The sequence below is a fragment of the Rattus norvegicus genome, chromosome 11, assembly GCF_036323735.1.
Source record: "Rattus norvegicus strain BN/NHsdMcwi chromosome 11, GRCr8, whole genome shotgun sequence".
Classification (NCBI taxonomy): Eukaryota; Metazoa; Chordata; class Mammalia; order Rodentia; family Muridae; genus Rattus; species Rattus norvegicus.
In genome coordinates this window covers 75798712-75812600 of record NC_086029.1, presented here as the reverse complement: position 1 = coordinate 75812600, position 13889 = coordinate 75798712, and the positions used below count along the sequence as shown (strand labels likewise).

Here is a 13889-nt window from a genome sequence, read left to right as displayed (position 1 = left end):
CAAGCATCCGAGTTCTTACGTGAAGACATTCACATTTGGTTTGCATACAAGCAAGCTAAGAGGTCCCAGGGTGTTGCTAGAGTTGATTAATCTCCCCGGCGGCACTGCTCACCCCAATGCTTTGGAGTCTCGAATAAAAGAAACATGCACGCACAGCCTTATATTTAATATGCCTTAATTGGCTCAATGGCTTGGCCACTCCCAAACTTCCACATTGCTAATGCCTCCCCTCCAATACTCCTGAATTATTACTTACTAAAATCTATACTCCATTTTTGCTACCCTAGAGCCAATGGGGGGGGGGGGGATTGGGGCTGCTCCTCCCTGGCTCTTACGTGATTGTATACTTTCTCTTCTGCAGCCTCAAGCCTGGATCTTTTTCCTCTTCTGGCATGGTGAGTCTGCTTTCTCCCCACCTCTGTCTCCCTGCCCAGCCATTGGCTGCCAGGCAACTTTATTTACCAATCAAAGCCAACTAGGGGCAAGGATCCTCCGTGACTTACTTCCACGCAGACTTGCGAATTCCTGTGTAATTTTGGGAACCCAATTAACATAATACAAGCAATAAACCAAATCCATGACACCAGGGACTTAACGGTGTCCCTGGGGGGTGGGCTTTAACCAGTCAGGTGAAAATTAGTAGATATACACTCAAAAGTAGCTTGGCCTCTCACCAGGACAACTCTGAAGACTGCTTTGGGCAGAGGACCCAGACAGACTACACCCCAGATGGCCATGGAGAATCCTGTTCATTCACACACCCTGTGCGACATCCCTTTCCTTCCCTCACTTCCCTAGTCTCCTACTGACGCTTCCTGGAATTGCCTCCCAGATACACTCCTCACACTCAAATCTTTGTCTTAGCCTACTTGGGATAGGTGAGAGACCCAGTCAAGGAAAAGTCAGACAAAGCATTTAGAACAATTCCATGATAAAAATGGAGACGTGAATACAAGGTTATGAGGTTTCTGGAATGAGAAACACTGAGCACATCAACTGAAATAAAAAGACTCTTACACACAAAAGAGGAACTCGGGGAGGGCAGGGTAAGCGTGGGAAGGCGGGGCTGAAGCCGCCCAAGGGACTTGTTTACTCAGAATTCTTCAAACACAAAATTAGGATTCTTGACGCTGGAAAAGCTGAAGAGAATGAGTGTCGGGGATACAGGGGAAAAAACCGCCAAAACAAACCACCCTTTCCCTAGGGACCTAGTATAGTGTCTTCTTTTGACCCCAGAGAATACAAAGCTCTTCCGGCCTCTTCTAGCCGCTGTCGGTATTCGAGCTTCTCATAGTTAGAAGGGTTTACCCCTTTGAAACCGTGCATAACTCCCCACCAGCATCCAGCAATGGTGGCCGTGGAATCACTGTCTCCACCATGGAAAAAGGCTCTGTGTGCGAGCTCCTTCCAGGAATCCCCTGCAGCCAGGAGGGCATCATAGGCAATCATGGGGGCATCGTGTCCACTGCTGCCACCCCAGCCTGAGTAGCTCACTTCGATATAGAACTGATCCCTTTCCTTCACACCAAAGGGTTTCGGGAAGACGGGAGCGGACTTGCCATCCAAAATTCCTCTAAGTTCCAGGTACTTTTCCCATTCTTTCTCGAAGTAGGACCTGGGGAGGAGAAATCAATTAAAAACAAACAAACAAACAAACAAAAACTAATGTCAAAAGCTATATAAACACTGTGTAAAAAGTGAAAAGTTCAGAATGACTTCAACTCCTCACACAAGTGTCATAAATTTACAGGAGAAAAACAAAACTAAATTAATTCTCCAAGCCATCCACAGTTTTTACCAGCCGTCCACATGAACCAGGTGTGGATACAGTTGAGGGTAGGTGTGGGCTATGGGACAGGAAATAAAGATTTGTTTTTCTGCCCAGAGCAACATTCAATCATTTTTCCAGGGTAAACTCTGGACTATCCCAAGCCTGGGTAACTTCAGTAGGAGCCTCTGAGCCTTGTCTCTTCTGAGAAAGATAATGGGAAGTTACCAAAGTTCATCTCAGCACTGGCTGGTCGTAAAAATTATAGGAAGTCGGAATCCAGAACAGGACTTAAGAGAGGACCACAGGTGCCTGCACTGAGGCATCCACTTGGCTACTTCGGGCAACCATAGGTGGAAAGGAACTTGAAATCCTTAGCCCAGAGGGGTCGGTCAGGTTTGTGAGACCTGTGCTAGTAGCTGTGACCTCTGAACCTTAGGCACGCGTACGATACGTCGTGCGCACACGGTCGCCCACGCGTCAGCTGGGGCGCACTCCTAAGAGACTCACCAGTGTTGGAGATTTTCCTTCACAAAGTAGCCTGACTGGGTGACATACGCTTTGGCCTCTGGCAGCACCTCCATCAGCCCCTTCCCCCACTGCCGTGGTGATTTGCCGTTCACGGCATATGCGGTAAAAAGAGCTGACGCTAGGCTTCCGAGGTAGCCTGTGGGGTGGTGGTGGGTCATCCGGCCGCTCTCGATGCTCACTTGGATCAGAGTGTCCAGCTGGCTGGGGTGAGGAAACCTCAGCCCGATGCACATGGCGCGCATGGCGGCTCCACAGCCGCCCTCGTGACTGTTGAAGGGAATCCTCCAGCCGTCAGCCCTGTCGGGGTCCAGCTGCATGGCATTCTGCATGCAAGCACCACCTAGAGGTGAGTCGGGTAGCGCAAGGAATCAGAGTCACCCAAACAAAGGACCCGGTGCTGAATACAGAGCTAAGGAGGCTCAGGTTTCTCTGAGGCAAACGGAGAGCCATGATGGGGGTGGCCCCTCCTCTTCAACCCCAACCCAACTGCTAGCCTCCTTTATACAGAACCCTCGGTGTGGTCTAACAGATTAGCAAAGCGCGTACACATGCGCACACATAGAGAAAGGCTTGGGATCTCCTCAGTTATTAGAGAACTCACAGCAGCTGAAAAGGTAGCTGTGTCATATTCGCTCTCATTTTTGAAAGAAGAGCTTTCTAGGTAAACCAGGCTGGCCTGGAATTCTCTGTGTATCTTACGCTGGCCTCGAACTCAGTAATTCTCTTGCTTCTGCCTCCCAAGTGCTGGGGTCTTAAATGTGTACCACATGTTAATCCTTTTTAAATATGATTCAGGACTTAGGAAACGTGATGAAGATTCCGGAATCCGCTAATCGGTGGCCGTGGACACACGCATTGGTTCCACAGATGAAGCCCTCAGTGCACGTAATAAGAACCTATTAGGGTTCCTGACTATTAGAAAGAGGTTGGAAGTTCCGGAATGAAGCACCAGGCTTAGATCAGGTCAACAGACTATGGCTGTCCCCTGCATGACAGTGTGATAGGAGGCTTGTCCTCCTGACCTACTGTAGTGGAGAGTAGTGCTACAGAAGGAGCCATGGAACAGCCAGATCGCACTGCAGAACGCAATACTACCGCTCCCTTATTTCGAAGTTTATAAACCATATCTGTGGCTGACACAGGTGGGCGAATAAAGCCTCCTACCCTAAATGGATAGCAGGTGTTAAGACGGGAAGAACAGAGATGGATCTTTAGAGCCAGTCTGTGGGAATGGGGTGTGGGGAGGAGGTCCTGTCTTTGATGGTGAGTCACCCTTCAGCTAGGAGTTAATTTGGCTGGATTGTGTTCACATGTTGAAGTCCAAATACCTACGCTGAAACCTTAATGCCCAGCGGCTTAATTTGGAGAAAGGGCCTTTCAAAGGTGATTAAGCTAACATGAGCCATTAAGGGTGAAGCCTAATCCAGTCTAACAAGAAGCATATGGACACGAAGACCACGGGATGTAATACACCGAGAAAGGGCACATGAGGGCCAGAGTTGGTGTCCATCTGCAAGGCAAGAAGAGACGCTCCAAAAGCCAACTAGACGTAATGTGTGCGCTTCGATGCTAGTAAACACTATCACAAGGAGAACATATCAGTTATGTAATAATATAGGGAGAGGGGTTGGGTAGGGAAGGAGTGGTAGTCTCAGATGGGCAGGGAAAAAGTGACCCCAACCTGGTGGCCCATAGGGGGCCACACACAATAAGTCCCCAAAATGAGTCACAGCTACTGTGAGCAGAACTGAAACCAAAGGAAGGTCTCCGCTTTTTTTTTTAAATAATAATAATAATAATGTTTAAAAGTTTTTCTTTGTAATTGTTCATAACGAAATGCAGAGAATACAAATAGAAGGAGAATTAGGATGATTACTTCTGTAACTTAGGTAGAATTGTGAACATATTTATGTGTTTGCTTCCAGACTTCTCTCAACGGAGACAAGCAATTGTTCTTTGTGTGTTTGTGAGCATCCAGAGGGCTGGATGATCTCTCTCTCTCTCTCTCTCTCTCTCTCTCTCTCTCTCTCTCTGTCCCTTGATGCAGGGTCTAGAGGTAGGCTAGGGACCAGCATGGTCCTCCAGTTTCCATCCCTTTTTGCACAGGGGTTAAATATCTAACATTTATGTGGGTGCTGGGGGGTTTGAACTCAGGTCCGCACTGCACCTCCCACACTCCCCCCACCCCCATCTTCCTGCTTCCAAGTCCTGGGATTTCAGGTATGCCCCACCACACCGGGCAAACTCTGGTACTTTTAAGTTATTTGCATAACATGCTCTGAAACCTTCTTTTTTTCCCTATTTCATCAATAAATCCTTTCCATATTAGTAACCGCTCATCTGCACAACCTACAAAACTGTGAATGCGACCCCATAAGTAAGCTACAAGGATTCAAATCTACGGGGTTGGGGATTTAGCTCAGTGGTAGAGCGCTTGCCTAGCAAGCGCAAGGCCCTGGGTTCAGTCCCCAGCTCCGAAAAAAAAAAAAAAGAAAAAAAGAAAAAAAAGATTTCAAATGTAAACTAGTTTCTGTCTCATTGATATGGATATGTTCCACAATGTTTTTCTTCCTTTGATTTTCTAAACAGAATCTCACTGTGGATCCTGGGCTGCTTTTGAAATCCAAGTTGTCCTGAGTGTGGATCAATGGGCTCATTCTCCTCCCTACTCTCCAAGTACACTCTTAGTGTCTTCCTTGGGCTTCCTTCTCCACCCTCTGGAAGGAAGGACCCTCCCAGTGGCTGGCACTCACCTGGTGCCCGGCCATCCATGTCTCCCATGCAGTCCCGGTAATGTTTAGCTAGTAGGGAATACAGCTGAGGCAAATCCGGGGAACTGCCGGCTTCCATGAGGGCTTCTGCTGTAGCCAGGTGCATGATGGTGTCATCGCTGACTCTCCACTGGGCCACATCTATGGCTTCCAAGTCACCCATCTGGGCCAACTGCCGGTGTATCTTCTCCCCATCCCGAAGGAATTCCCACTTCCCGTTGAAGTAGCCCAGGGTATCACCAGCCGCACTCAGCACCATGGCAGCCACATACCTCTCAATCAGGCCCCCACCCATGCTGAGCTTGGCACAGGCGGTCTTATGGGGCAACTGAGACTCCTGCAGAAGGGACGGAGGAAGATGAATCAGAAAACAAGCGAACACCTACACTCTCCCTGTAGGCTCTGTATTAAGCCTGAGAGGTTTGCTGCCCGGGCGTCCTAAGCAAGTCAACCATCATGGCGACAAGGCAGCTCCGTAAGTATTAGGAGAACGGAATCAGGCCACACAGCTAGCCGGTGCGGCTGGGACTCTATCACAGAACTGACTTCAAAGCTTGTCTCCAACTGTGTCTTGGGCTCTCCAGGAGTGGCCAGCCCTACAAGTCAACCCCAGCTTGTCAATGTCCCCATCAGCTGAGACTGGGCTTTGGAATACATCTCTCTCTCTCTCTTGTGTGGAGAGCTCAGGTAAAGAGATAATGGCAAAACCCAGGTGTGTTGTGAGGAATGAATGAATGAATGAATGCGTTTCCATAAAGTACATAGTGAGCACAACTTTGTGATTACTTTTATTACTCATCAACTGCCATCTTCCCTTTACCAGCAATATTTAAAAATTTGTAAATGATTCAGTTTTATTTACATACTCTAGCTTTCGGCCTTCGTGTGTATCTGTGTGTGTGGGGGGGTGCTGGGCCCCCTGGAACTAGCACTTGTGAGCTGCCACGTGGATGCTGGGAATTGAGCCTGAGTCCTCTGGAAGAACAGCCAGTTCTCTTAACTGCCGGGCCGGGCCAGGCCATCTCTCCAATCCCTCGTTTGTCTCCTATCTGGTAAGAGCTCTGTAGCACTGCATTACAAACGATACACCCACCACAAACTGAATCCTTGCTAGCGCACTGGCTTCCCAATGAATGAATGCACTCCCCACTCTACCTTAAGCCAGGGCCCCACAGCACCCATTCCCTGTGGTGATTCAGGTTCAGAGTGCTCCAGTGTCTGCCCACCCCACTCACCCAACCCGCTCACCGATCCACTCCACGAACGAGGCAAACACTCTCAGGGGCTAAGAGACTAGCTCGCCCCTGTCCTCGGCCCAAGCTCTTCCCACCCACCTGCCTTTCCCCCCCAAAGGCTATTTTAGGTTTAGTTCAAGTCCAGGTACTGCCACAATCCACCTAGTCAGGGCTCAGGACTGGGCACAGTACAGCAAAGACCTGGAGAAGCAGTAAGGAAAAGCCAGATCCTGCTTATGCTATCAAAATACTTTGTATGTATAAACAAAGGCTAGGAACTAGAGTTCTGTACTCCCTTGTGTTCGCTGTGTGACCATTACCAAGCCGCTCACACTGGAGTTCTGTTTCCCATCTGTGGGGGAGAAAGATGTAGATTTTAAGTGTCCTCTGAGGCCCACGTATTCCAAGCACAAGCTCTGTTGGCTTCCCCTCCAAATGCTCCAGGTTCCCTTTTTGCGGCTCTCCCCTGGTGTGTGGGAACCGACGGAGGAAGTAGCCAGTGTCTTTTCACTATGAAATACCTTTTCACCTTGACACGTGCAACCATATTGCCCCAGCCGCTTCAGAAGTCATTCCTTAACCCACTCTAAATCTCCACAGGTGAGGTAGCGATAAAACTATACAATTAAAACTGAAGTGCACTTCCAGTCTTCCCATTTGTTTTCCTGGCCTGGGTAGAAGGAGGAATAGGAAAAAAGGTGGGGGGAGGGGAGGCCGCGATGCACTCAGGAAAGTCTTGGTGACCACTTGGAGGACACTGGCCTGGCACCAGTCTGGAGGTGAGAACCGGGCCGAGCCGGGTTCAGGGTCAGCAGTAGGATAGTGGCTCAGGGAGTGCGGCTGTACCTGCTGAGGCGGAGCTGAGAGCGTGGGGCGGGATCGGGGTTGTCCAGAGCCGAGGGCTGGCTGGCCGGAGCTGGAGGCGGGGTAGCCCGCGCTGGAGTCCCGGTGTGGGCACCGGAACCTAGAGCAGAACAGGGGCGGGCCGGTCGCTGGCGCACAGCAGCTTCCGGCGGGGCTGAGCCCTTCCGCGTCCTCCGCACCGGATGGAAGGAGGAAGGGGCGGCGCTGGGGCGCCTAAGCCTCTGAGATCTGCCCGGTAACAGCTCGGTGCTGCGTGTGGGCTGAGACGAGTGGTGCTGGGGCGAGCTCCGCGCTCACCCTGCCAGGGTTCTGCCCCTCGGACCGTACGACAGCCAGCGCCTGTTACCCACTTCTCAGAGCGGCGAGGGCTCCCCAATCCTAACTCTAGTCTCTGGTTCTGCGTGCTCTCCACAGAAGTGTTTCAAACGGGAACTTAGAGAGGAACTTATAGTTTCTTTCCCCTAAATTATGACTCTGGATTTGTTAGGACCTTAAGGTAGCAATGGCGGCGTTGAGCCCACATGTCGTGTTCTGAGTGTAAGCCTGAGCCTCTGGCCACGCTCCCCAGTACCCTCGACCGTTTGACATCGTCTCCTGAAAGGCGCAAATCGGGCCTTGTGCTTGAAAGGAATATCCGCTTTTGTAAAGCGACCCCAACGCACTTCAAAGATCCTGCCTTGACTCCTTAAACTTAAGCAAGATCAACAAATGTCCGCCCTAATTTCAGATCTACTCCAAGAAATCCCATTAAGGAGCTATGCTGGAAACATCCCCTCTTCTGCTATGTTTTCAAAACAAAAAGGAAAGACTTATCTGAGAAGGAAACTTGAACTGAACATATATAATTTCTCCTATTAACTTTGGCATTAATAACTATTATCGCATAAGTAAATCTATTAATCACAGAAGTAATTGAGGTGTTCACGTGGAGTTTAGAGACGTTTTTATTAAGTAAAAATAAATTGATAAGTTATGGGATGATGAATATATGTTAATAAAGCAGTGTGCGTGTTGATTGGAAGGCTAAGCCTCAAATTATAAATATTTGGAAGTGCTCAGAAGGAGAACAAGTTTTCTGAGTAAGGATAGGGGTGAAGGTAAATTAAATTTTGATTTATTTTTTGAGATCAGACTGGTCTCAAACTTGTGACCCTTCTGCCTCTGCCTTTAGAATGCTGGAATTTCAGTCTTACAACTCCACATCTGGCTTACATCTTTTAGAATATTTTTTCTATATTATATATAAAGACATTTTAGAGAAAAAATAGAAACTACAGATTACCCCTCTGGAGATATATACACATATACATATACACATGCATGTATATGTACATATACATATATGTAAAACAGTCTTTATGGTATGTACGTGATTTTAAAACAACAGGGCCATTTTGTAAATAGAATTTTATATCCTTTCTTAAAAGGCTTTATGAACTACTCATGAGACTCCAAATGTTTACATACATTAACACTTCCACAATAAGCTAACTTCTTGTTTGATACAATAAAAGTGTGAGGCCCTGGTGTCCAGCTCCTCTCTCACCAGATCATGGTTAAAACTGTTTTAAGAGAAAAGATTCACTTAGGATCAGAAAACAGAACAGTTAAACAAAGCTTTATTTAACTGCGTAGACCCAAATGTGTTCTGAGTGCCGATCCACAGAGTGACAGCTAAGGCTTCGAGAACCGGCACTAACACCCACTCTACGCTGACAGGAAGTAGTTAATATGCAGGGCCGTTGGACTAACAGCAGAACAGCCGCAAGGGCCAAAGGAGAACAAAGCACAGGATAGACCCTGTGAAACTCCTCAGCGTAAACTCAGAGTATGAAAACTGGAAAGCCAGGGACAAAGACATGCAAAAGCAGCTGCTATGTGGTCCATTCAGGAAATCTCAGATGCCATCTGAGCCGCTGACTGGATGTCCTCTTGGCCGGACTACAGCACCCAGGTTGTTCAAATCTTCCTCCAGATGAGAAGGTATTTTACAGCGGAGACATCAGCCTTTCTATCAGTAAACACGAGGAACAGTGGATTATCCCCCATAATGTGTGCAGACCTCAATGAATTACCTAAACATCTTAAGAGAGAGCCCCCCCCCCTTGGAAAAAGGGAATTCTGCTAACTGACTGCCTTAGGGGTACAGCAGACTCTGCCTCCACACAATAGCAAAGGCAGAATGCACACGTCCACAGAAGCAGTTTAAGTCACCAGACGGCATTTCCGTGGGAGTGTGTGTTCGACTCATCACATTCTAGTGAGGAAACCCAGACCAGGGAAGAGAGTTCTTTGGAGTCTGGGTGACCTCGTTATACAAAAAGAATCAGGCCTGGAACCTAGAATTAGCCCTTCCATTCCCCATACTGCCACTTAGAAAAAAGTCACAAAATGGCTCGCAGCTAAATGCTGGTTATGTTAAAGGCATATGGGCTGATTTTTTAAAATATTCTCTGGTCTCCCCAGTGGTCTGAAGCATCGCTTTAAGACTACTTTACCATCGCTTTACCACGGTCGTAAAGAAAAATATTGGCATGGTGGTGGTGGTCCATGCCTTTCCTCTCAGCACTTTGGGAGGCAGAGGCCAGGGCGTCTCTGTGAGTTTAAGGCCAGCCTGGTCTACAAATCTACTTCCAGGACAGCCAGGGAAACACAGAAAAACAAACAAACACATATAAACTCTATATCTATCTTTATCTGTATAGATCTATGAAAAAGCAAAACTTAGATACACATGCATTCTAATTTTAAGAAGCAGGCGGTAATTCCAGTAAATAAACTGGCATCTGAAGGTTAGGAAAAGCTTAACCCTTCGAAGCAGAACAGAAAGACAGCAGGGGAAGTCCTTGTTGCTTGTTTCCAGAGGCCAGGGCTTCCCAACCTTTGGTAGAGACCAGCCAGTACATTTTGAAATCTTCTCTGGTGACTTCCTGGCAAATGGCTTCCGTTGCTGCATTCTTACTTTCGCTGGATTCCCCCACTGGACCGGCAGCCCTCCTGGATCCCCAAACCCACTTCATTTCCCGAACTTGCAAAGGGCCTTCCATGTTCCAACCACAGCCACTCACTGAGGGACTTCACTGACCACGGGGCTCTCAAGAGAAAGCAGCCTTCAGGGGAGAACAAAAACAAGGGCAGTGGGTGCTTTGCGCAATTTTTCTTCCTTCCGTGCCCCCTCTGCCCCACGGCCTGCTGCTGATCAACCTGGATCCACCACTCTAAATCCGACCTCGTTGCTGTTTCTAGAAGACTTCTGGACACATACCGCGGTAAAGAAAATTCTAGAAGGAGATATTTAGTTGTCGTTCCAAACCTGTTTCTCCTTCCTCGGAGGTGTCAGTCCCTCACACCCTGGGTCTTGCTCTTCCTCCTAAATGGCTCCTTGAAGGGAACCCCTGAAGCTTAGGATGGGGTGCCTTTAAAGAACCAAGAGGCTACCTGAGGAGTCCTCAATGAACCCTCTCCCCCAAAAGAAATAAGCCAGAGGCTCAGGAGAGATGCCATCTGAACCCCATCCTCCTGCAGAACCTTCCGGTAGCCAAATCCCTCCCCATATTCAAACGGGGGTCTGTGCGTCCTACAAGCTATGCCTAAAATACCAGGCTAGGACAGTAGACAAAGAGATCATTCTGTGTAATTATATTGATATACAGTTCTAAACGTGCAAACAACTCAACAGAAGAAGACGAAGAGAAGCAGGAGGCCGTAGAGGGCAATTTCAGACGCATGGAAATGCTAGTTGTGATATTTAGGTGTTCACCACTGAACGCTTTCATTGGTGATGGCCTGTGTGTGTATCCAACTGAATATTTTAAAGGTATAGTTCTCTCTCTCTCTCTCTCTCTCTCTCTCTCTCTCTCTCTCTCTCTCTCTCTTTCTCCCTCCCTCCCTCTCTCCCTCCCTCTCTCTCTCTCTCTCTCTCTCTCTCTCTCTTTCTCCCTCCCTCCCTCCCTGTGTGTGTGTGTGTGTGTGTGTGTGTGTGTGTGTGTGTTTTTCTAGACAACGGTTCTCTGTATAGCCCTGGCTGTCTCAGAACTCCTTCTATAGACCAGCTGGCTTTGAACTCAGAGATCTGCCCGCTTCTGCCTCCCAAGTGCTGGGATTCAAAATCACATGCCACCATGTCTGGCTCTTTTTTTTAGTATAGTTTAATCTCAATAAAATGATTAAAAGTAAATAACCATGTGCATAGAGTTGAAGATCCTGTCCTCCCTAGGAAAGGTGCAGGGGGAGTCCACTGCTCGTTCCAGTCATGACGCTTCTCTGTAGTTTTATGGACAGTATTAAGTTTCCCTTTTTAGCAAAATCTGGAAACCATGACCTTTTGTTCAAGATCGTCTTTATAATATGATGCGAATACAAAAAAAAAAAAAAAAAGGAAACTGTCTGGTTCACTTTTCAAGAAAAAATAGACAAAAAGGAAAAAGGAAAGAGTAATGGGAGGGAGGGAGGAGGGGGAGAGAGGAGGGAGGAGGGGGAGGGGGAGGGAGGAGGGACAGTGGGTACTTCCTGGGTAAATAGCTAGTCTAGCTAGTCTAAGCTATAAACACCCTATTAAGTTTCTGACTGACTGTGCACTCTCCAGCTATTAAAGCCCACACTCATGATGACAGCATTGTCTGTCCCCAACACACCAAGACCCTCTCTGACTTTCCTACTGCTTCACCATTGTCTCCTTATCCCTGCTCTTAGAGAAAATGAGACCAGGAAGTAAAGGAGTGGCATTTGCATCTATGCTCTATCTGGCAAGGGATGAGGCATGGCAGGCAAATGTGATCCAGTGCCCGAAATCCTGCAGCCAGGTTCCAGGGCCAGCAGGAGGCTGAAGCAAGAAGCCTCCAGAATATTTCCACACTGATAAGATTCCAATTGGGTGAGAGCTAAGTGTTTCTTTCCTCTCACTGTAGGTATGGTTTTGGAAAGAAAACACAAAGAAGTAAAAATCTAGAAGTAGATTTTTCTTAAAAATGTCGGGCTATACCCTTGGAAAAAGATGCCCACAGGGTTATAACTTCGCCCGTGGGAAGACCCCACCGTAGTCCTGGTCTTAGGGCAAGGCAGCGTATGTGTATGCCTTCCAGCAAGAATGGTGCCTGGGAGGTGAACCGGCTGGGTCCCATCAGCAAGCCTGCACTCTCCCAAGCGCTGGTATGACAGTGTGCAGGGCGTTTGGACATGGCAAAGCCTTTAGTCCCTCACCTCTTCTTCCTGTATGATTTCCATAGCTTCCTCTCCTAGGGAATCCATAGATCTCAGACCCCGCTATACGTCTCCGTTAGTCCTTTAGTTAAACAGACTTCCCTGCCTTCAGCAACACTGAAAAAAAAAAATACAAGATACACAGCAACTTAAATTGTGGAGTATTTTTAGTCAGAAAAAACATTGTTTTCTAGTAAGAATGGGCATTTCTCCATGAAGCCAAACTCATGCACCATGGCTATTATTTTATTAACTTTTTTTCCCCTCTATAAACTTCCCCGACTTTAGAAGGAAAACCATGTGTCTCTAACATACTCTGACCCCTGCTGTCTTACTCAGGGTTCTCTGCAAATTAGTGCCAGAAATGAAGACCCTGGTGAAAAACAGACACTTGAATGACTAGCTAGTGAAATGAAATCCAATCCAAAAAGCCTTACCAAATCGATGGCCAAATCAAGACAGTGGTTACTCCATCCCCCAGGGCCTTCCGGGAGCCTTGCAGAAGATCTCTCAGAACTTCTACCTGGGAGACAAAAGCAGAAGCAGCCACCTGTCTACTCTCAGCTCCTTTGGTCAAGGGTAGTCAGTGCACAGACACTGACTTCTGCACAACTAAGGTTCTCAATGCTTGCGTGCACAGCTTCCAAGGGTATTCAACGTCAAGGCAACAGGGGCCATCTAGATGGGTCAGAAACCAACTGTGAAAACTGTAAGCTCGCGCAAGGAGCTGCCTGAGTCTACATGTGCAGAGAGGTTCAAAGTTCAGCAAGGCTGATTGCTTGTCCTTGGGTCCTCCTAAATTCCACGTATAGCATCCCAAGGTGGAAAAACTATCTGCAGAGAGCAGTTGTTGGGGGAGACCGGAGCCTTCTTCACATCCATCCCTTGACACTTCCGTTTTGCACACCGAGCTCCACTAGCTGTGGTAAGGTGTATGAAGTGGACCAATCACGGCGACTGCTAGGAGCATACGCTTCAAGGATTTACAAGATGCAGAGTGACTTAGGGTGATGGAGTAGACAGTAAACACTCCCCCCAAAAATGCCTACTACATATGAGCCAGACAGTCTGTTCCCATAGAGGTCTACCATGGGTAGGAAAGAGTAACTGAGTACAGAAACAGAACTTGAGACCACTGCAGAAACAGGCAGGATGGCTCACACAACCACTGTCAGAGCTGGTGGCTGCCCCTCACTCTTCCTCTTCTTAGATACCCAAAGTCTGAGTTTGTTCATCCTCAGTGGCCAGGGTAGCTTGCCTGAGTCACACTCTCAAAGAGCAAGGGAGCTTCCTCAGAGGCTTTAGTAAAGGGAAGTTGGAAAGGGGAAATTACGGCCCCCTGCTGTTTTAGTAAGCAGAGGGACCAAGAAGAGAACACTTGTATACACATGGGCCCCATCTTTTGATTTTTTAAGACAAGAGAAAAAAGACTCTTCTTCAGCAAGTAAGTAAAGAATTTGCTATTTATCATACTGTGGGACACCTTAGTAGAACACACTATCTCTAGCTTTATCATATACC

The 13889-nt window shown here is 47.8% G+C and overlaps 2 protein-coding genes and 1 long non-coding RNA gene across 7 annotated transcripts in view; 1 reads left to right on the top strand and 2 right to left on the bottom strand.

The window, feature by feature from the left end:
- Positions 1–914: 914 nt before the first annotated feature.
- Adprh (ADP-ribosylarginine hydrolase) lies at positions 915–7254 on the bottom strand. Of its 2 annotated transcripts, none has more exon segments than NM_183325.2 (4): positions 915–1615; positions 2279–2639; positions 5053–5407; positions 7152–7254. In NM_183325.2, coding segments are annotated over 3 exon segments (1089 nt in total). In that variant the 5' UTR covers positions 5366–5407; positions 7152–7254; the 3' UTR covers positions 915–1200.
- Positions 7255–8811: 1557 nt separating this feature from the next.
- On the bottom strand, positions 8812–13558 carry LOC108352341 (uncharacterized). Its single transcript, XR_001840512.3, has 3 exons — positions 12806–13558; positions 12369–12485; positions 8812–10279 (listed from the first exon to the last, which is right to left on the bottom strand). It is a non-coding gene; the product is annotated as an uncharacterized LOC108352341 (long non-coding RNA).
- Positions 13559–13622: 64 nt separating this feature from the next.
- The window catches only part of Cd80 (Cd80 molecule), a 38906-nt gene continuing 38639 nt past the window's right edge, over positions 13623–13889 (top strand). For 2 of the 4 annotated variants that reach the window (XM_063270308.1, XM_063270307.1), the window contains exon 1: positions 13709–13812. The gene's annotated coding sequence lies outside the window, so the exon portion shown is untranslated. Of the gene's footprint in view, positions 13813–13889 lie in introns of all 4 variants that reach the window. The other 2 variants (XM_039088035.2, XM_039088036.2) reach the window with 2 other exon arrangements.

What these genes read in the sequence shown, in the direction of transcription:
- Adprh (XM_006248360.5), bottom strand. Translation starts at nt 5,365, where the DNA reads ATGGGTGGGGGCCTGATTGAGAGGTATGTGGCTGCCATGGTGCTGAGT. An exon ending in CATGGATGGCCGGGCACCAG is followed by an intron (nt 2,640 to 5,052) that starts GTGAGTGCCAGC and finishes ACTCACCTCTAG; the next exon opens with GTGGTGCTTGCATGCAGAAT. An exon ending in AAGGAAAATCTCCAACACTG is followed by an intron (nt 1,616 to 2,278) that starts GTGAGTCTCTTA and finishes TCTCCTCCCCAG; the next exon opens with GTCCTACTTCGAGAAAGAAT.